General features: G+C 39.3%; 1 protein-coding gene across 2 annotated transcripts in view; it reads right to left on the bottom strand.

The window, feature by feature from the left end:
- AGPAT4 (1-acylglycerol-3-phosphate O-acyltransferase 4) overlaps nucleotides 1-23,666 on the bottom strand; it is a 71,875-nt gene that overhangs the window by 5,374 nt on the left and 42,835 nt on the right. For both annotated transcript variants that reach the window (XM_085216940.1, XM_085216939.1), the window contains 5 exons: nucleotides 19,305-19,466; nucleotides 17,703-17,856; nucleotides 10,851-10,953; nucleotides 9,670-9,745; nucleotides 3,898-4,096 (listed from right to left, as the gene is read on the bottom strand). In XM_085216940.1, the coding sequence (XP_085073066.1) occupies nucleotides 3,898-4,096; nucleotides 9,670-9,745; nucleotides 10,851-10,953; nucleotides 17,703-17,856; nucleotides 19,305-19,466 (694 nt within the window). The remainder of the gene's footprint in view (nucleotides 1-3,897; nucleotides 4,097-9,669; nucleotides 9,746-10,850; nucleotides 10,954-17,702; nucleotides 17,857-19,304; nucleotides 19,467-23,666) is intronic.

The raw sequence follows: 23,666 nt of genomic DNA, 5'->3' as shown, positions 1-23,666 counted from the left end.
ACCTCCTGCAACACTGCTGGCTCACCCTTTACTCACCATCCACTCATCTCAGCCTTGCTGCCCAGATCACATTGTCCTCTGACCCCTTGGTCTGCATTCTGCATTTGGACACTGTCACATCACTGTCAGATCAAGACTCATCCCTGTTTGTGATCTATGGAAGCAGGTTTTCTGATAGCACTGTGCATGCACTATGTAGCAGATACACAACAGCTCCTGCTCACTACTACTTACGCTTGTTTCAAATGAAATACTGCTGTCTATAACTGATACTTAACTGCCATAAGCTCAGATGTCATTATGCTTTTAGCATTAAACATGTAAGAGCTAGTGTCAGATATGAACACTTGACAGACTCATTGTTTTAACACTGTAATACCAGTTCCAAATTTTAAACAGTACCTGTGAGTTAAGTACATAAATCTCTTGCCATTGTGGCCTATGAAACTACAGCTGTTGGAGTGGGTTCAGAGGAAGGCCACAGAGTTGATCAGAGGGCTGGAGCACTTCTCCTATGAAGAGAGACTGAAGCAGTTGGGCTTGTTCAGCCTAGAGAAGGTTCTGGGGAGACCTTACTGTCACCCTCCAATACTTAAAGGGACTTTATACCGGAGGGAGACTGATTTTATACACCATCTGGTAGGACGAGGGGATCAGATTTAAACTAAAAGATGGAAGATTTAGAGTAGATGCTAGGAGGAAATTCTTTACTCAGAGGATCGAACAAACCACCCAGGGAAGCTATGGATGCCCCATTCCTGGAGGTGTTCTGGGCCAGATTGGATGGGCCCTGGGCAGCCTGATCTGGTGAGTGGCAGCCCTGACTATGGCAGAGGATTGGAACAAGGTGATCTTTAACACCATTCCCACCCAAGCCATTTTGTGATTCTATGAATCAGAAGAGACTTCTGTTTTTTGAGTTGCTTGAGCATTTATCCTCTGGAGCAGGGACTGCCTTGTATCAGTTCAAGTAGCATCACAAAGGACTCCTGGTCCGAGACCAGTAGTTAGAAATTAGCACAATGCAATGATTATTATGAGTATAAATAGCCAAACTGCTGCACAGCAAGGCAAGACGGGATGGCTCAGCATTCTCAGTATAAAGAGGAGACATTTCATTTAGGGCTGAAAGGGTTTGAGCTGAACCAGCAGAGCTATATATACCATGGTTATTCATTTCTCAGACCTGAAAGTTAAGTTCTGAGGTACTACTGTGTTTTCACTCCAGCTTGACCACCATGGGGCATTTCTCTTACAGATTGTTCCACCTGAACAGCTAATAACAAGCCAGTAAGCATTTTACTGGAGAACACAATTAGCAGGGGCTGCTGGAAAGACAAACAACACTCTGAAAACAAAGCAGAGGATCAGGTTGTAGAACCTCCCAGTCCCTCCTCCCTTTCCTGTTGCGGAATACTCAGCACAGGTACAGATAGCACAGTAAAAAAGGTAATGCTATCATGTACTGAAGCCTGCCCTTTGAAACAGTGAAGTCTATCTAAAATGGGCGATGAGGAACCACAGTAAGCTTCCTGATGCAGGTGAGCTGTCAGACTAGCACACATAGCATGGCTGCATCACATCCACGACCTCTGTGACAGACAGAGCCCTCAGGATAAAAAGCACGGTTTGGGGAGAACGGCCCGGCTGCAAAGACGCAGCTATTGGCTACAGAAGGCAGTGTAACTGCTTGAGCTGAAGTTCTGATGCTTCCACAGAATGAGACCAAAAATTTCCAACTGGCAAAGCTAATGCTTTCAAAGGGGTATAGGTTAAAAAAAAAAACAAAAAAACAACAACAAAAAAAGAGACTAATGTACGAAGGGAACTACTGTTCTTTTTGTGAGTAATGGCACATCCACGTTCAAGTGTACAGGGTTACCAACTCTGCTGGTTACTTTTACTGAAGGCTGAGCTTTCTTCCTCTCCCACAGACTGTCTGCCCTCCACAGTTTTTCGGAGACTTATCAGCTAATAAGTGACATCACCTTTCTGTTTTGCCAGCTCATCAGCAAGAGGTGGCTGGCTGAATCTAATCAGATGATGCCCTCTGCTACAGGCAATACAGCGCCTTCTGCCACGCTGCAAATCCTGGCCAATTACAGGCACTTTGACTATGATCACACCATGTATTCAGAGAGAAAACAGAGCTGTTGCTAAGCACAGGGGTCTTTCAAATCCCTATAGAGGAACTGCAACCTGCAGCATCCCGCAAATGTTGCTGATAATGTATGATGCATCAATGCAAACCATAACAGTGGACTGTTAATCTCAGTATTCTTAATGTGCTCCTCAGCTGTGCTTTTGCAGTCTGGAAGCTCATGCAATTATTCTGGAAGCCGAATCCTGCTATAGTTCACTCTTAGCTCCAGCATCACAAACTACCTGAAAAAAATCCTTTGGATTCAGAGAACTCACAGCAGACTATTTATTAATCTTGCCTTATGGCCAGAAGCAGAAGAATGAACTAAGTGGGCCATAAGATATCCTCCCCAAAAGTTTGTTTTCCTGCTTTTTCTTAGTAGCATCATATCTTTTTTTTTTTATAGGATCTATTCCTCCCTTCCTGATAAAAAAAACAGATGTGACTAGACTGTAAAGACAATCTACATTTACTATCAAGAGATACTAAGATGGTTAAGATGGTGCTAGATTTGTTGGTGGCAGGCTGGATGGCTGTTATTAAGGGCTAAATCCAGAAACATCACATATGACAACACAATAAAGCATTTGGCCTTGAGGTTGAAATCCAACCCCCTGAATTATGCAGTGAGACTCCCTGTAGAGGGTCTACAGGGCATAAGACACCTTGGAATTGCAGCGGAATGACAAGCCCACAGAGTGGAGAAGCTGAATTAAGAAGAGAATGCTGAAGAAATGATGAGCAATTAAAAAAATTTCACAGTAGCTGAACTTCAGTGCCTCATTACACCATAGTTCCACTGTCCAGTACCAAACAGACTATTCCAGCATTTCCTCCAAAGGCAGAATATCAAGTGCTATTGCCAGAGAAGTAGCACTTGCAGTGGTGTCATACCTCATCCCATTCACTGTTGTGAAATTTTGTTTCTTTTTTAGAGCGTATTTGTGATATGCTCAGATGTTAAGGTGAGGAAGCCACAAGTACACGGGACAGCAGCCATACGAGACACTTGCTTTATAAATCTATGGCTTATTCTGGATAGGAACTTGTTCATCCAACACGTACTCAATATCTCAAAAAGTACAGACACCCAAATACAATTTTGTCTGCCCAACTGGTCTGGTTCCTCCTTCTATGAAGAACATCGTAAAAGATCTCCCTCCTTTTCTGGGGTCAGCTCCTTGTGTTGTTTCCCTTCCTGTTTTTAGGTAACACAATCACTATAACCGCAAACCAAGACAGCCCAGAACTGCCACAGGTACCGTAGGAATCACCTGCGGCAATCTATGCCTTATGCTGCATAAATCAGACTTGATGGCCACAACAGGTTACCCCTGCCCTAAATCACAAGTTTATGGACTTTCAATGGATTATGTAACAGACTACAATCACACTACAGAATTCTCAGAGTAAATAAGCTGTCAGTACTTGTAGACATTCAAAGTGATATCCAGCACCACGCTACAGAGAGGAAGAAAACCTCTCATAGGCAACCCGCTGGAAACATACTGCTTGATTTCTACAGAAACAGAAAATTCCGTATGTAGCTCTCGAAAAAAAAACCATAGCAAAATACAACTATACAAAGACAGATAAGAAAAGGACCTACCTAACCTGCTTCAGGCAAAAGCGGGTATAGTTTCACATGGTCTGTTGAATTCGCTAGTCATATGTTTCGTCACAGAGCTTCAGTAAGGATCAGTAAGTCAAGCCAATTATTCTGTAAAAAAAACTTCTCACTTGAGAAAACTTACCCATTACAATGACAAATCCAAAACTAGCCAATGTTAATGATGATCCACTGTTGATCATGTTAACGAGCAGCTTGAATAAGGGATATAGCAGCAATGAGGCCCAGAAAAGCCAATTCAAAAGTGTCCATGGTCGTCGGGGTGGTACTATAGGGACTGCTGGGTAGGTTCCTGTTCGGTAGTACTCTTCCTGGAACGCATCCTGGTGGAACAAAGGAGGGCAACAATTAAATCCCTGTCTGCCAACAAAACTATACATTCCTGACTTTGATGTTTTGTCTGCATGTTTGTAACCCTGGGGGGAGATCAAAGACCGAGTCATGGCTGGAAAGCATGCACTTTGAAGTCAATGAGCATATAATCAGAAAAAAAAGAGCTTACCAGGATGCGTATGCATCCTTCCTTTCTCTTACACATAGAAGCCTGAAAAACAGCATGCCTAGAGAGTACGACAAATCCAGTAAGGGAAAATGAGTGAGGAGATGTACACTCTTGCAGCTACGTAGACATCACTGTTTTGCACTTCTTGCAAGAGCTGCAGCCACTGGACAAATAGTAGTGGTAAACCAAAGAAGTATTTGGGCTACATCTGCAGCAGCAGATCCTCTGCTCCCTAATGTTCTCCATCCACTGCTCTAAAACAGCCCTGTCAGAAAAGGTGAGCAGACACCATCTTGTATCATCTGCCAAAAAACACCTCCCTGATCACTTTGTCCCATGGATATGGTCTTACTTATCTTGTTCCCATGCAGTCAACGGAAGAAAGGCCTGTCAATAGACAGTTGAGCATACAAATAGTTTAAAGAGTCTTTCACTGTTTTGGATGGTCTTGTTTAACAGAAAGATAGTAGGATAGGGTTTGGTTTGCTCTGTGGTTTTGGGGCACGTGCTGCTGTGCTTTGTTTTGTTTTTTTTGAAGCACAGAAGGTTTAGAATTCAGTACTTTTCTCTAACGTTTACCTGGGTGAACAGCATTGCCTTCAACAATGTGATCAACATAACATATCAAAGCTGGTGGGGAAAAAAAAACGAAACATCTTCCTTCTGGTTCCAAAGCAAAGATTATTAATCTGATTAACACAAGACTAGTTAATTGAGACAGAATTAGACTAACATAAGGAACCCCAATTAAGTCAGAATGAAGGGCCAAATTTCTTCAAAGAAAGGAATGCTTCATGATGGTTTCAAAAAATGCTGGCAAAGCCAATACTGTCCAAATCAACCACAAGAAGATTAGTTCTACTATGCTATGATTTTACATTTACTTATGCTCCAGCTGACATGGACAATTCTTTAATTATTTAATGGCAATCTGAGCAATTACAGGCTGTTACCATTTTCTCTAATTCAAAGGGAGCATTTAGCTTTTAAGAGATTACACAGTAATTAAAGCATTGCTCTCTCTTTACTGAGATTAGAAAAATTACAATTGCTTTGCTCATGTGAACTAGATTGTACGAGGATCATTATGACCAATTAATTAGTTGTCTTCAATAAATTATACAATGTATGAAGTTTTCTTTACAGTGCTTTGAGGATTTCAGCTTATGACTGGTTTAACAGTTATTTATCACTGGCAAATTGAATTCTACTATATACACTGGGCCTTCTAAATCAGCATTACCTAGAAAAATATGAACAATTTTTGACTGTTATTGGTATCACCATTAGGGGGCCTATTACTACAGACTACAACACAGACATTGAAAAGCAGCGGCATATTTTCCCCCTTGTTGGCTCTGCACAGCATTGGAGTCAGCAAAACCACTGACCCTACCTCACCCAGATGTTTGAGACAGATGTAAGAAATACATAATGGACAAATGGATGTCACTGTCTTCACCTACACTAACATATTATACACCACTGTGCAGATCAGTTCCTTAATTCAGTTAGGATTCCTTGCCCTTAAAAACATTTCTGTTCCTCACAGAACAGATCCATGTGTTGAGTTTTCTGAGACTTAGAGGATGCCCATGGTACTCGTGTACAGCTCAGGACATATACATCAATATTCCCCATAACCATCTCCCTCACAATCATCTCTTCTCATTCACCTGCACGCAGAGATTGTTTTCCATTTGTAATAAGTTTTACCCACTCAAGAATCATTTTCAGATGTGGAAGAATGCTGATCCTAATGATTCCACCAAACTTGAGTTTCTTCAGACACTGAGGTAAATAATGCAGTAGTGAAAAAGGCAGGGAAAATCCATCATCTTGCAAGAGTCTAACTGGATTCTTGCTCCCTGCTCCCACCAGGGAGTTCTACAGAAAGATGCCCCTGCTCTTCCACAAAGAAATCCTCAAAGAACAAGTATCCAAAAATATACCCTTAGTTCCCAAACACTTGAGTTCTGTACTCCTTCCCTCTTCACTTACCCTTTACTAATTCCCTGAGGCATTCTGGCAGATATTTTCATGCCCTGTTTTCTCTTACAAATGAGAAGAATCAAAAACTCACTTTCTTTTTAATGGAAATTAAGATTCTCAAGCAGAACTTTATTTCAGGAGCTGAAGCTGTAAAGAGGTACAAAGAAACAAAACATGCAAAGGCTAGCAGAGCTAGCAGAGCTGTGACAATTATACAATACCTCTTCAGACTGGGCACTAACATGCATCAACATGCTCAATCTATTTCTTATTAAAGTCAAAGGGAGTCTTTCTAGTGGTAACAGTTTAATAAAAGAAAAATGAAAAAAAAAAAAGAAAAAAGAAAAAAGAGAAAAAAGGCAATTTGCAATCCCAAGTTGCACCTCTGTCATGAGCCAGCATTAGCTGAAACACTGCTGTCTGTCTGTGGAAGGACAAAAATCGCCCTCAGCAGAGGAAGAAGCACAAGGGCATGGCATCTGCGTATGCCTGGAAGCATAGGAAGGAGAACAGTGCTTCGTTTATAATAGGGGGTGCCACTGTTCATCTGTAGAGAACCTGTTTGATACATTTGCAGCATGGCTAAATCAGCAAACAGGAGTCTGAAGTAGAAAGAACATAAGGCAGATTCCCAGAGAGCATTATCTCTGATTAAGAAGCGTGTAACTGAGACCAGACAGCGAGGTAAAAAGGACAATACAAGCTTTTCTCAAAGACCAGCTCCTTTATTAATGATTAAAAGGGGTCATGTCCCTTGATGCCCACTAACATCATATGTCTTCCCTCATTCAAACAGCTTCATGTCCTTGATGATAACAAGTGCCCTTTACTCCAGCCTTGTCCTGTGGCATGCCACAGCTGCTACACTACACTACTAGAGTAGTATACACTACTAGAGTACAATCCAGCTCTGGTCAGTAGGGAAGGGAAGGATAGAGGAGCTTATCATTAACTTAATCCCACACTCAGATGCTAGAAGCAAAATGTACGTTGTCATGCTTTGGGGAGAGCAGGACTCTTCAGGAGTGATTTTTTCACATATAAGCTAGAGCAGTTTGAATCACAGCTTGCAGAATGACCCTGCTTTTGCTCACCCCTTTTATTACCATGGCCTTGCAAAAAAGACAGGGCAGCAATTTCTGGTAGCTCTTGGAGCTTCACAGCTGATGAATGCCTCTGAGTGCACCTGCATAACGAGAGGCACATTGTGGAGCAACTCTGCGAAGAGCACATAATTCATCTGTGAAGGTGTCCCAGAGCTGGCAGTCAGTGCACAGTGCAGAAAAAGCTCAGATCGCCGTGAACCAACCGTGCTGCATGCTCTCTCCCCCCCATAAGGCTTGAGGGGGTACTGCGAAATTACAAATATCACTGAGAACAAGCAACAGCACATGCAACTGGAATGCAAGATAAAACGGGGAATCTGATTTTCAGTAGCGTGCATACCTTGTCTTATTTTAAAACAGTAAGTGGAGTGCTACAACCAAAATAGACAAAGCAGCTGGTGAGTGCATATCTTGCAATGAATTAGTGTCCTTTGAACAAAACTTCATTAATTTTTATCATTAATATTTACTGACTCTTGTGATATAAGCCTAAAACACTCTTGGAAAGCAACACTCGGGTATCAATGCTGCATATCATCTCACCTAAGAGCCAAACGTTGTCTAAAAGAAATATGGCAGAAAGATGAAGCAGAATTGCATTTTCACTCTGCACAATGGCTTTCATTATCTCAGAACTCTTTAACTAAAGTTATCCCTGCTCTGTATCCTGAACAGTCTGATTTCACAGAGACGAATGACTGCAATGAGATAACATAAAACAGCTGAAGAGGAACAATGCCATCTTCCAATCCAAACCCAACCAACCAACAAAAAATAACAAAACAAATCCCAAGACATTCACACTAACTAAAGGCTTCTCAGGGAAAGAAAAACTGAACATAAGCTCCTTCCTCCTATACTTAGATGGGAAACTATGGATTCAACCAACCAGCAAACTAAGCTGTTAGGAAAGAAGTAGGATAGATGTACACTCTGTTTGCACTAGAAATAAATGCAGAGAGAGAATAACAGAATACAAAGTGAATTACTGCAAAGGATGTCATGGAGAATTCAAGAAAACAATTCCCACATTCCCATTTAATTTATGTTCCTTCCTGCAAATCTCAACATTATCTTAGCAACGTGAAACGTGGTTAGAAATAAAGGTGTAGTAGCAGGAAATTGACTTTTGCAATGTCCAACAAAATGACTTTTTTCATTAATATTCTTGTAGAGAGAGTGCACAGGCCCATAGGTAACATGCTGCCATTCTGCAGAAATACATTAAGAGGCAGTGACTGAATCAGTTGCGGAAGGCACAACTTACAGAAAGGGAGCACCAGAGGCAGTTAGGTCTATAACTGGAGACTCAATACACATTTACTCTGCATATTCCTGTAAACAAGCTGCTTGCAGGTAACATTAATTAAACGAGGAGTAGTAATGTTTTGAAGGGGAGAAAGACTAGGGCATAGTCAATACAGAAATGCTAACGCAGTGCTCTGGGTTGAGTACAACAAACTGCACTGTAAAGAGTGGAGAACAGAACTTAGCTACAGTCTAAAACTTCTAAATCCTAAGCGTTGCTGTGATTCTGTCTAAATACATAACTGAGACCGTATTGTGCTTTGTGCACTGACTGAAATGGGAGTGCTGTGTGTATTCAAAGAGTGCATACCCACCCATTATTTCTTATGTTCATAAAAACAAAACCCACGACAAACAGATTCTGAAAACCTGAAGGATGAATACAAAAGCATTTGAAAAAATCAACGGGCATCTACAAGCACACAGTCATTATTATTGTGCAACTGTCCTATGATTAAGAATCTTAAATGCATGCTCCCACTGCTGTGTGCAAATAAGAGAGCAATTTATCAACTTGCCTGGTTAACTTTGGATATTTACCTTGTAAAAGAGACAGGCCAGAACAAGGGACAAACATTTTAATATAGTAAAGCAAAATATACTTCATTTAGCCCACTAATTACTTCTTGATTTAGGAGGTGCCTCTTCTATCAAAGAAGAGGCAGTTGCTATTTTGTATTCTTCCTCTAGAGTAGAGCCTTAAAACTACTCCTTCACTGCGGTTTGCATAAGTTTCCTTCCTCTTGCTCTTAAAAAAAAAAAAAAAAAAGGCAACTATGGCAGTGCAAGACTTCTTTGCATCTGAAGAAGCAGAAAACACTTGTCTTTGAAAAAGAAAACAACAAACCCACAAACCTGTTGAAAAACAAACAACAAACCCACAAACCCACAGAGCACAACCACTACACATGAACAGTGTAAACTCTACTAACACTATAAAGAACTGAGCGCCAGTGGCTCATGAGCTTTCTCTAGACAAAACACCAACCTTTTCTTGATATAGTCTGTGGAGCCAATTAGAACACTCCTGCTCATCTTCTGGGATTTCTTCTAATGGAATCCGCCTGCCAATAGTAAACAAGAGAAATTGAAGAATATTAAATAGTTCTACTGTGACAAATAGCACATACACTGCAGAGGCAGATCATTCACCTGACAAGAGACTCACTATACTTGTCCCACCACTCTTTCATTTATTAAATAATTTGTGGTAACAGCTCCCTGATCAGAAAAGTATAGTTTTGCTTCTAGAGCTACCTTCAATTCTCATATGTATCTGAAACTCATATATTGATTTCTGAAATAGTAATGCATTCTATCTAAGCTCATCTTCTAGCCAAAGGTTTGCAATTTTCTGTTTCTAAAGAAAGGTACTGAATGAGTTGATTTCCTACCTCACTTAAGGAGCTAAAGGCTGTGTTTAACAAGCTAGGCACCAGAGAGAACACACTGTTCTCCTCATAACAGATCTAATATTTTTCAGGTAACTTTTCTGATTCATTAAAATTTTTTTTAATGTGCATGCAGCTTTAGATAATTTCTACCAAAATGGTATCTTTCACAGGAGAATCTCACTTAGAAAAAAATAATTCAACAAATTATGTGAACTTTGGTCAACAATTCTGTGACAGAAAAAAAATCCCTTTGTCATCTTCACTTGCCAATAATAATTTTTAATAGATTTTATATTTTTCAGTATTATATATACTTTAATTCATCTCACTTGAGAACAACATAGAATTAACTTCTTTTAGCAAAAGAGAGAATACCTCCTATAATCATTACACAGCTTGTCCTAGGCAGGGAGGCAGAGGCAGTCAAATTTACCAACAGCTACAACAGATATGAGAACAGTCCTGAGCTTGGCTTCCACCTAGAAGCAAACCACTGTGCCAGAAGGGAAGTGTGCAGATGAGGTTTCTTGACTCCTGCCTCCGGTGCAGGCCTCAATTAAAAAAAGAAATAATAAAATCCTGCAGAGCTCCAAAAGGTTCCTCATGTCCTTACAGTTGCAGAACTTTACACAAAACCCTGCGCAATCCATATGAGTTCTTCCATCTGGTAGAGATTTGCTACACCCATTACCTGCTTGAAAATATCTCCTTATTTGTGCAAGTATACGTTCTTCTATGCTAAAAAAAAAGAAGAATTAAAATGTAGATTACTTGCCTTACATATAAATCTGCATGGTATTTTTTTCCATTTAGAACACCCAGCAATGTTGGATTCTCATTATTTCTAAAATTGAGGGTAGAATCATAGACTGCTGAAACTACAAGAAGAAAAACAGGTTATGTGACCAGAGAAGTAACAGAATGGAAAAATCAGTCATCCACTCTCAGACAAAGAGAATACTTACGCACAAAGTCATCAGCACAATAGTTTGAGCTACCACAAAAGTAAAGTTAATGATGGAATATTCAACACGCAAGTTATCAGAAGCCAAATATCCATTAAATCTTTCAGGAATTGTACCAGTAGAATGGATGAGTTTGGTCTCCACGCTTGTCTCCTTCCCCCAGCAGACATCAAACACTCAGTGTAGGGAACATAATGACAGTTTATATATCACAGGGTATCCTAGAAGCCCTGTGGTTGGAAAACTATCAGCTTTCTCAACTCTCTCTGGATTAGACACTCCTCTCCCCATCCTCCTACAGGAAACAGGGCAAATAACCAGGCAGATAAACACACAAACAATGAACAATATATACAGTTTGTCTAAGAATAGGTAAAGTTCTCCTGAGATAAATCCTGCAGCCAGAGGGCTTGATACAACTCAAAACAATCTCCCTTTCACATCCATTCATGGATAACAATGGCATTTGCTAAAGGGCACAGGCAGGGACAGATTAACAGAACATGACCTGTGAGAGCTGGACTATTGCTAAGGCTGCAGCTATGATGAGTATAATATCTGAGTTCCAAAGAACTGAACTGCAATGTAGCTTGTAGCCTGAAGAGAACACTTCCTGCATTTCAGGACTGCACAGAAACAGTAAAAGCACTTGGCAAGCGAGGCTCTTTCTTAGCTGAACTAAGACAGTGCCAAAAAATAGTTTCTACAGAGAAAGAGTTTACTGTTTTAACTCTGAAAAAGTGTTTCAAAAGTAAGAGATTCTTTGAACGTAGGAGACAAAAACTTTTGACAAATTCATGGTACCAACACGCCTAAGGCAAGGGAATCAGTTAGAACTGGATGATTTTTAAAGTCCCTTCCCACTCAAAATCATTCTATGATTCTAAAATATCCCTAAATATCCCAAATTATTTTTTTGATAAGTCAGAAAACAACTACATCACTTTAGGAATTCCAAGATCAATTGCATCAATAAAAACCAAACTGACTAACATGCGTTCTGTTTAATATCTTCTTCTCTAGAGTTTTGCAGTAAGGAACACTATGATGGACTTTTGTTGTGAAAGGTGTTGACCCTTCCTAAGGAAGCGTTCTGTTGCATAAAATAGATTTGGGTTTATTTTTGAAATTTATTTATGTGAGACAGTTACGGCTTAGTCATAACATTTAGTCCAGCAGAAATTCCCCCACAGAGCAGAATTCATAGCCTGGCACAGAATCCAATTTAGTGCTGCAAGGAAATCCTGGAAATAGGGACTTAAACTTTGTCAGTGCATGAAGACTGCATCCCTCAATCTATTTTTTGTCCTACAGTTGGGTTTTTGGCCTAAGCTCAAAACTACAAATTGTAAGCCAAAATCTGCTTCAAGTGCACTACTTTCAATGTATAATAAAAATAGGAAATTATTTTGAAAAGAAAAAAAAAAGTAATCTACCTCCACTTTAAAGCTCTGAAGTGCAGAAGATTCTACTAATCCACTCTAATTTACTAATCCAGTGTAACTGAAAGAATACAAAACTTTAATCTGGTTTGTACAAGGTAGACTCATTAGCCTAGAATAATCTCAAACTACTGAAGAAAGACAATAAAATGAAAACAATAAAGGAAAGTATGATGCATGCAGCACTTCTCCTTTTTGTCTTTTAGAAGACACTTACATTTGTATTTTGATACAATTTGAGTTCTTGTTCATCACATTAGAAAAGGATTCTCCTGTACTGAAAAAAAAACCTGCAGAGTTGGGCAGGATCATCTTTATGTGCTGGTAGGTCACAAATTTTCCTTCACTCCACCAAAGCAAAACAAAATAAAGCAAAGCCAAACCAAACCACACCAAAATCTCCTTTTCCAGTATGTAACTTGCCTGTATTTTGATATTCTTTCCAGTTCTTTTTCATATCACACAGAAATCTTTTGCTGGCAAAGCAGTATCAAATCCAACGTAACAACAACATATGCAGGAGTAAATAGACCTCTGTTATATCTGGATATAAAGTAACTGAAGAGCTAAGCTTTTCCATTATGGAGTGCAGGAAAAGACGTATTGTGGAGGTGTCAAAGAAAAAGACTGCACAGGATTAAAATTTGCCAGAAAGCGTTTGCCAAAGCGGCATATTGGTATACTGTATGGCATACTGAAATTGTTTCCCACTAAACAAGCATTTTGCACGTATTATTCCATATGTATTTTTATATATATAAACACATATACAATCATACACACATTTTTGTATATAGTAGAGCTGGAAATCTCACGACTTTCACATCTAAAAGTTTAAGAAATTTCATGTTTAAATCAAGTAAAAAAATCCCTTTCACAGCACCTTCAAAATATTCCAACTGTCTTAGTCTCAGACCAGTTCCTCAGAAGCTTTGCTTTAACTATGAAATGATATTTTTCTCAAAGAAATTATCTTAAAACATTTTTTTCATTTAAAAGGAAAGATAATTCATTATTGTGGAGCCTTCTGAGAGAACATTTTTCCCATTTCAATTGTTATTTTCTGACATGAAATAAAGACATAACTCTCATTTTTGTTTTCTAATCTAAATCTATTTTGGTTCTCTTTACAGAATTTTGACAAAGAACTATATAATTATGGAATTAGGATTAATAATGACTTGAGGTTTAAGAAATCTTTGAATTGTGTATTTAGAGAATTTTTTTTTTTAAACTTTTCATACACTTTTTTTTTTTTTTTTTGGCCTCTTGAATTTCACACATTATTTTGTGGGCATTGAGAACTATGGCTGAATGAATGTCCAACAAATCAACCTGCCTGCAACATAACCTCATTCTAGCAAATAACGATCTGAAGTGAAGATTACAGAGCAGAGTGGGGAAAAGAAGGTGGAATTCACTGTACATTTTGGCACAATCCAATAACGTTTAATAGCTCTGGTTACCTTACTTAAAATAATCTACCTGCTCAAACTTGCTAGCTTGCTCAGATCTAAACACTGAAGAATTCCAGGACTGAAGAGCTGCTCATGGAAATTCGTCAGCATGGCCGTATTGAACTCCATGAGAACATCACTGTGGAATTTGTTCTCGTGCACTCCCTCTAGGACAGCAGTTTCCAGCATGCACAGTTGTAAGAAGTTGATAACTTGGAATTATCTGCAGTCCATCTTGAGGTACATTTATGAGGTAGCCTTAACTAAACAAGATCAGCTGAAACGAACTACTTGATATATAGATAGGCAACACAAATAACCATTAAATACATATTTTATAGTATTTATGACATTTATCTTTACTGTGAGTAATGGATAGGTACTTTAGAAACAGATCTATGTTTTCACTTGCTTGCAGCTGAGCTGTACAGGCAGCAAATTCTACATTATAATCTAATAACGATTTATTAGGACAGCACACAACCTCTAGAAATGACATGTCTGGTGACTCTGCTACTTGTGAGCTGGTAGACACAATCACTCATAAAAATATCAGAACAAGTTTGAAAATATTGGAAGCAAGCCTTATTTAAGGACATCCAAACTTGTGAAAGTCACTTAAGGGAAGTGAATTCCATTATTTCCATGAAGGAAAGAGACTAAATAATCCTGATTATTTCATGTGGAATATTTTAGGAGAGATTATTTCACTAAATGACCATTAGAATAAGACTTTCTGAATGACATTTGCAGCCATTACAGTAGTATCAAACTCTTGAAGTTATAGTATTCTACAGAGGCACCATTGGCAAAGATACTCTTCCTGTTATAAAAAAGGTCACTGTGATTTCTTAGAGATGGAAAACAAACCTCTACACCAGAGGTTCTGACAATACAAATGCATTCACTCGAACAGGTGTATAAAGTTATCTCTTTAATTTTTAGTGGGAGGAGGGGGAATAAATTAATTAGGAGATAAGTTTCTTTGTTATCTGTGTGAAAGATATTTTTGCCAAACTATATATCTGCTTATATTGACAGATGTGGTGTCTACTGGTGCAGAGACAATTTCTCATACATACACATGAAATACCAATAATACACAATAAACCCCATCTGAGACTAAATTTTTCAAAACATGACTTTGCTAGACTGATTTCATCTTCACCTGTTTCCGACAGACAACAAACTACTGCAGAAAGTAGCATCAGAAGTTGAAACAAAGTTCTGGAAGGCATCAACCTGTGATCGCTGCTTTTGTGTCTGAATTATATTTCTATAACCACAGCAACCACCTTCCACTCATCCTACAGTATTTCAGACTCAAGAGAGCTGGAATCTTACAATTTTCAGAAAGAAGAGCTAAGAAAAAAGGAAAATGAAAAGCTGACCTTGGTCATAGCCAGCTTTGAACAGGCATTTAGTCTTCCTTCACTGCTATGACAAGCTGCAGTTAACTCCCTTAGCAAGATACCCCAGCTAGGCCCACCACCCCTTCTGGAAGAGCAGAAAGTGCTCTAGCCTAAGTGGCAGATCCCAAAATGGGCTTTTTCACACAGAAGCATCATTACAGTGGCCACAACAATGCTCTTTGGAACAAGTAATCTGATTGCAATATGAGGAATACAGTCAATTACTGTGCCACATTATGAAGTGGAGGGTAACATTGAGACTAAGGAACAGTGAACAAGTTAACAAGTGAAGAAGTTAAATATTACTAGTTAATGTAAATATTCAAAAAATGTCCAAATTATTACAACATAAATCCTCTGCATATGTTGACACCTACAGCAACACTTTTTCCTTATAACATGGGTACTCCCCACCACTTATAACATGGTTTGTGTCCCGTGCGTGGAAACATTCAAGGTCAGGCTCTGAGCAACCTGATCTAGCTGCAGGTGTCCTTGTTTATTGCAAGGGAGACACGGCCTAGATGGCCTTTAAAATGATGGTCAAATGTACCCCTGTCTCTGTAAGAGAGAAACAAATAGTAATCCAGATCTAATTACCTCTCTCTTACTCCAAAAAGTGACAGTGCAAGTAAGGCAACATACCCACAAGAACTGCAACACTTATCAGGGATCATCAAGTTTTTCTCTCTGTTTGTTGGCTGGGTTTAAGTTACATAGTTTCAACAGCAACTATCTATGAACCCTCACAAAGGAAATCTTAACTCCTCAGTCTTACCCTGATAAATCCAGCAAGGATTGAGGCAGTAACATACTGTTCCCTAAATAAGTATTCTAGGGAATCTAAGTCTTTGTTGTCCTGAAAGTATATTGAATATTTAGGATTCTAGAAGTGCTACCGTGGCTTATCTCATGAATATCTCAAACTTCCTATAAATGGCACTTGAGTTCCCTGAAATTATTTCCTTTTGGAATATTTTCCCATAAATCAGCTGCTTGTCCACAGCCACACTATGTTTTCTTTTCTTCATACTGAATAGCGACAACAACAACAAAAAAAAAAAAAAAAAAAAAAAAAAAAAAATCACCACTAAGATCACCTGTCCTTGACTCCCCAGCTCAAGATACTGGAGGTCAGAGAGTTCTGACTCAGATCTTCTTCAGTGCCGCAAGTCTTCCTCCCCTCCTCCTCAGCAAAACAGTCCTATTCAAAAGGGAAGGTTAAACTGTGCCCTTCAGGAAGTTGCACATAATCTCCATCTACTTCATGTATCAGAAAAGATCCAAGCAATGCCATCCATTTTGGGGCTTGGAAATCACTGATGCCTGACAAGCTACAACAGTGATATCATCTACCTGACTTGAGAGAGGATATGAAGAAGAAACATGACAGACAGCAAGACAGCTGACTGTAAAGTTTTTTTTTTTTTTTTTTTTTTTTTTTTTTACATCAGCTATCCCAGATATGCCAGATGAAAACATGTCTTCAAAGAGAAAAGAAGCTTTGACATTAACTTCAGTCATGCCAGAACATTTTCTTCTAAACCACCAACTACTTTGTCTTCCTTACATATCAGCCTTCTAACAGCACATAAATCCACCAAAGCCCAATTTAGCAATGGGTGCAATTTAGCACTATTTTTCCCTTGTCCTTGAAGTACACAGCAGAAGACTTAGCTGGATTTTATTAGTCAAACAAGATCACTTTAAAGGCATTTGTGCCGCATTCTTACTGATGGCACTCTAAGTTGGTAAATTTAGTTCGGGTAACCAGAAGGAGAGTAGGGGGGACTGAACAACATTAACAACGAAATATTTATTCAGATTTTGTAATTTGTTTCTAAACTTCTCCTACATATATCTTCAGAAAAGGTTGACTTCCCACATCTCTGCTCCACAAAGGCTACCAAAACTCTCCAGAGTATATTTAGGCATACATTTTAAAGTGTAACACTCTTTTGATAAAAAGTGATACTTATATATGCCATAAGAAAACATTTAGGATGCATTCTTAGATTCTCTGACTTATTGGCTTCATTTGGAATAGGAATTCTTAATAGTATGGCAAAAACTAAGAATCATTATCCTTTGGGAATAAATAGAATATCCAGAACTGGGGATTCCTCAATACAATGACAGAACAGAAAGCAAAAATAAGAAACTAATGAAGCTGCCCTCAGCTTTTGCTAGTCAAACCTGATTTTAATTTTCACAGACTAGTAGAAGAAAGCTCAGAAAAGATTCTAGCATTCTTCTGATAAAACATGCACAATGGGGAAAAGAAGAGCACAGCAAAGTGAGAGCTGTTACATGAAATAACCATTTAGCATGTTCCTTGTGACTTTCCTTACCTACATTTCTCAAACACTGCACGGTGACAGCAAATCCTTTTGTTCGTGGCAGTAGGTGATATTTGAGCTTGGGCAAGCCTTTGGCTTCAGCCACCTGCATGCTAGCCTGGTGCTTCTGTTCTGTGAATCTTGTGCCCTCACAATGAATCAGGAACTAAAAAGCAAGAAAGAACAGCAGTCAGAAAACAGATCAGGTTTTCTACACATGCTTGACCAGAGCCCTCACTGATTCCCACCAATATGGCCCAAACAAACACTGCTAGCAGGGACACAAGTAGACATATACACTGCAAGGTAATTGCCCTGGAACTATTAAAAAAAAAAACAACAAACACAACTCTCTCAATTTCCCCCACCCATGTAACTTGCCACCCTGTGGTCTTTAACATCTGCTTTGCTACTCATGACTAAATGACTTGATTTCTCTAATGGGTCACTCCTTCTCTAAAGAGATGTTAGAAAACAGTCAAAACACATTTTCTGTTACAAGTCTCCTAGCGATGCAGAGCTGCTCCAGTATCTAAAACTCGTCAGGTGTCTGAACCAAACGCAATTCTACGAAATGCCTCATTAGCCCACTTGCTTTCACTAGAGCACATGAAGCACAAGCAATAGCAGATACTAGGTTTGATGACAAGGACGGGGTTGATAACATAGGTAGGGCAGTAGATGCAGGAGAACTTATGAACCCTTATGAACAGTTTAACTGCTCAGATATGAATTACAATTTTGTCAGTGTCAGGAAAGGGAGACCATAGGAATCTTCAGTGATTTAGCATGTGCTCATGTGCTTTCTGCCAAGTCTAAATCCAAATTAATGCATCAGAGGGCAGTGCGTATTGCATCAGCGAAGTTTCAATACCCCACAGCAAAAATTTAGCCCACTAGACAAACTGAAGAAACCTGTCCAAGTTTCCAGCTTCAGATCCAGCCTATCTAGGAGCGCTTTTACTCATTTCTAACACGCATCATGTTAAATAGTCAGATGAAACATACAGAAACTGCTGAGAAAATCCTTCTAACACATCTAGCACGCTCTGCTTTATACCTACAAGGTGCTACCACTATGCCTTTTGTAATAGAGCAACTAAATATTTCCTATTGCAGGCATAGCCTCCTCTCGGAAATCCCATCATAGCAGCATATAAGGGATGGCGGTAATTTGAGTTTACCAATTAGCACTGAACTGCCTACTTCTGCAAAAATGCATTCAACACCTTTTGCAAGTGACAGAGCACAGACACCCCTCCTCCAGCTCCTATATTTAGGGAACTGGAATCTGCCTTAGAAGAGGGGTTGGACTCGATGATCTCTAGAGGTCCCCAGTTCTGTGATACTGTGAAAGCTTCTTATTGATCATTGTGGGGACATTTTTAAAATAACACCTGTAGGGCTCCATAGAGGTAGAAAACAGACAGGTTAGACTATTGTATCAGAAATTCACAATAGAATTCAGCACTATGGTAGTATTCTCTGGTTACTGCTAGGAAGTTCAGAAATCAAAGTTCTCAGAAGCAATGTGGTTACCAACAGACACTACCTACACTTTCATTCTTCCAGGCATTGCAGCACCTCCCACTCCTCTCATTAGTCATCACTCACCCAAAAGTTTTCAGGGTAGTCCCGGAGATTCAGCAACTTCTGCATAACTGTTTTCCGATCTTCCTCCCACTTACGCTTGCAGAAGACTATCTCCAGGAAATACCACATCCAGCCAATGATAGGCATGTAGGAGAGCTCCTTCTTTGCCAGCACTTTGGAACTCTACAAGATAGAGTGAAAGGAAGTAAGACAGAATCACACCAGTTACTGAGTTCTGTTTGGACGTGGCATATGCATAGCTAGATATTAATATTGACTCATATATCATTCTGTTCCAGCTTTAAAACCAGTACAAAAGCAAAACAAAGAAGAATTTTCCTTGTATGACACAACAGCCAAATTTACTAAACCGTCATAAAGCCTGCACTGTACAATAGCATATTGAGGCACACATCTGTATCGCAAATGCTTTCCCAGTGTAGGAAATCTTAAACACTAGAAACAGCAGCAGCAATACAAATACTTCCTGCTTGTTCAGATTTGTTAATGGACAGGCAGAAATACTTATACTAGCGAATTTCTCTTCAGAGCATTCTTCTGGAATAAAATAAGCACCATTCCTGCCTCGCAGATTTGACACTGAAGTGACTTATCCATACAACGCATAACAAGTCTATTGCTTATCAAGGGTTCAACTCATTTCAAATCTCAAATCCTACTCTAGAACTGAGTCCTGTGATTACCTCAGAACAATTCTCCTTTAGGCAGATTTGATTCCAATTGCTCATTTTCTACTTTTCAAGTCACGCTGCACTGGTGAGCTGTTTCACTTTCCCCTTCAGTGAATAAAAAAGTACGCCACTGTGAGTGCGTGTGTACACAAAAATTATTTCAGCAATCCCTGAGACAGCTGCATTTTCCTAGAGGATAGCAGGAGCAATTACACAATCCAGTTTCTATCTGTGATATCATTATAAGTAGTGCCACACTTGTGCTCTGCAGATGGGTTCCAGGACATGGCATCTGACTAGAAGACGTTATTTACTGGTAGAAATTATGAGCCACCATTATTTGCTTTTATTTCCTTTCTTAGTTGCTGTTGTTCATTTGGTTACTAGCAAAAGAGATTTGACCTAATTCTTTATCTCAGTTCATTTCTCTCATCTGCTCTCTTCCCTTGAGGAAGGAAAATACCTTAAATTATTAAGCTATCTAAAAGCTCATAGGAGTGGAAGGCAAATGCACATAAATAGCTTCCAAGTGACTGTTACACAGAAGAAGTGGAAAAAAAGACATGAGAATTCAATTCCTACGAATGCAAGAATTTACACTATCAAATAATTTAATACTTTATAACAAAGTTCTCTCTCTCATTCATTTTGAGACTGAGTGATGGGTCCAGACCATACCCCCAAGGCCTGCTGTCCCCGAAGGAGCAGCTGGAAGACTCAGTAGCTGAAGCTGAGGCAGACTTTCTGCAATTTCAGTTTTTCCTGGACATTAATCCATGCTGCACAGCAGCAGCAGCAGCGAGCCCAGCCTCCTCTTCCAGCTCCCCAGACCAGCCACAGGGAAAGGCTCTCCTCCCACCACCTTCCTTAGCTCTCAAACTTTTTTTGCCACAGTACTGCTTTTCCTTTACTCAGTTATTCTAATATGAGTCATCCTCTTATTTCCAGAATAAAGCTAAACAGTTTCAGTATACGCTTTTAAAGATCTCCATGGAGCATTTTTTGTTATAGGCCATCACGTAGAATGCCCAATGAAAATACACCAGTACAGAAGCTTTCATTCCTCTCTCCTATGCAAGACTGAGGAAGACACCTGAGCCAAAGCTCTGCCCCATTAAAAACCCAAAGATGCCAAGTGTTCCCAGATGAGGGAAGCAGGACAAAACCTTAGGGAACTGCTACCCACACCTCAGTCACAACCAGGTCGGCCATTAGCCAGCAGCCCAACTGGAATCCTGGCAGAATCCACCAATTCGTCAGGCAAACAGCAGCAGTCACACCTCATTCACCCCCAAAAACAAAGTGAAACAGAGACAGGCCTGATGTGAGCTGCGGTGCCACAGGTGCAGCATGACCACAACAGCAGAGCAGATGTTTGAATTCTTCCACAGGTCACACTCCTCTGCATTTGCTGTGCCAAAGCATTTTTGAAATCTAGAAGTGCACTTCAGACGAATGTGAATGCACATCTCCTTAAATGCACATAAAAAGGAATTACATCACCTAATGCTGCTTCGTGTACCTCACCTACTCCAGAAGTAGAAGTTAGGCTGATGGCACAGAAGTATTTGGCAAAAGGAAGCTCAGCAGTCACTACTCTGGTAGGAGTGCTCTTCTGTGGGAAGAACATATTAGGCCTGGCCCTCAGGAGCTCTCATCTCTCTTACAATAATGACAGCTACAGTCTGTTCTGTTTCAGCTGTCTACTGAAACAGCTCCCATGTAAATACAACAGGAAGAACGCGGATGTGCTTCACTTCTGCTACCAATTTTCCCTTTACCAAAGAGCTTTGGAAAATATGTGACAGTCACCTCTAACCCTTAAATTCAGCTCACTAAACAGAATAAATAAATTGTCACTTTATGAAAAGTACATGGCATTCCTGAAGGAATTTAAACATTTCCACTGCTCGGAGCGGTGTAATTCCAACAGACATCTTATGAAATCACTGCTGGACAAGGACAGTTTATCTGTAGTCATAGCATTTTAACACAGGTTAATTTCTTTTCACCAAGTCACTTTGGAAAGAAATAGCTGTGAAATTCTCCTCATGTGCCAATGCCACTAACAAAATTTAATTTTAAATGGTCATTTTAAATATGTTCATACAGCTTTGCTGATTTATGTCTCCAGTCTCAGTTATTCAGCATCTTTTAATCACAGAGTGCAACAAGCAGTCTGAAATCTACTTGCAAGCTGAGGATGTCTAACACAATTTGTTCAACAATTTCAAAACAAATTTATTGCAGCTGCAAGCCAGTAGCAGCAGGCAATTTATGTCGTAAATTATTTTCTCTATCGGCTGCCCTCACTGCTGACATACTTTTGATAATTGTTTGCTCTATTTTTGAAATACAGCACTCTTTCAAATTACAGTATTAGGTCAGAAAGATGGGAAGATGCATTTCTTTAGGGGGAGGGGAAGACCCATACTTTTTCCATGTAAGAAAGGTAACAGCAATATTCTAGTGGATGTATACCCAAGTACATGCTAAGATGCTGTATTAAATGCAAACAATGTCTTTTGTCTAAATGCATGAACAATCATATAACTTCTATTAATATATTAAAATGTACAAACAAATGAGTGTTAAAAAGTAATCAATATTCACACATCTATCGTTCCCATACAGTAACCTATCAGTCACGCTCAGTTTCTCCAACAGCAAGCTTCAATATGAATAACTTTTACATAAAATTTGGTTTTCCTGACATTATATGTTATATGGAACAGATAACTAGGGTTAAAAATGATGAAACAGGCTGAGCAATACCTGTGTTCAGGGGAAAACGAATGAGTAGATTTAGCTTTAAACTGAAGGTAATTTTTGCTGGTATAAATATCGTCTCAGGAAAAGAGTTACTAAAATGACTAAAAAGGTAATTTGTCACTGCTTGTTTATATCAAGCAATGAATCAGAAGAACCCAATGTACCCTGGCAAGGAGTATACCAGTATGTTTTCAGTGCAAGTCCTGAATAACATCTTACACAGAACATGACTGTCTTAATTACATCTACGCTTTATGAAGTTTGCACCCTTCTCCTAATCACCAATCACCAAAAGTCTTCTACAGTTTGGTGCTGCTAACACACGCTAGTAGCTTTAGCTGCACAGAGCCTAACTGCAAGCAGCAAGGTAATCTGTGGCTTAAAATAACTTGCAAGAGAAAAAGTAAGCACACAGTTGCTTCTTGATGTGGTTTTTGCCTTCACCGCTCTAAATGAATAGGTCTCTGGCTCTCACTCAACACTGTCAAGCCAGTACCTCCTAGCACTTTGAATGGGTGCTTCAAGAGTATCATATTAAAGAAAGTAATTAAAAAGTAAAATAAATGGTTTTTTGTTTCTCTTTTTACCCTTTTCCATCCCATCCCAAACATACATATGCACATGTGTTCTTAGCAACTCCTTTGGGTCTTTTTGCCAGGTTTTCTTCTGTAGACAAAGAATTTTTCATGAAAGTGAAGAACCTCGTGCCATCTAGGCATAAGGATCAAATAATGACAAGAAGACACAGTATCACAAACCTAACACCGGCATACAAGAGACTAAGCTCCCTCCACCAAAAATTTCCCCTCTCCCTGAAAAAGTGAAAATAAAACAAACAATGAAAACCACAGTAACAGAATATTATAAACTTGGTGGGACTGTATCAGTTTAGCCATAAAGACAGAAGAGAAAGCCAGTA

The sequence above is a fragment of the Meleagris gallopavo genome, chromosome 2 (assembly GCF_905368555.1).
Source record: "Meleagris gallopavo chromosome 2, MGAL_WU_HG_1.1, whole genome shotgun sequence".
In the NCBI taxonomy this organism is placed as follows: Eukaryota; Metazoa; Chordata; class Aves; order Galliformes; family Phasianidae; genus Meleagris; species Meleagris gallopavo.
The sequence above is the reverse complement of the archived record's forward strand: the minus strand, read 5'-3'. Positions and strand labels throughout refer to the sequence as shown.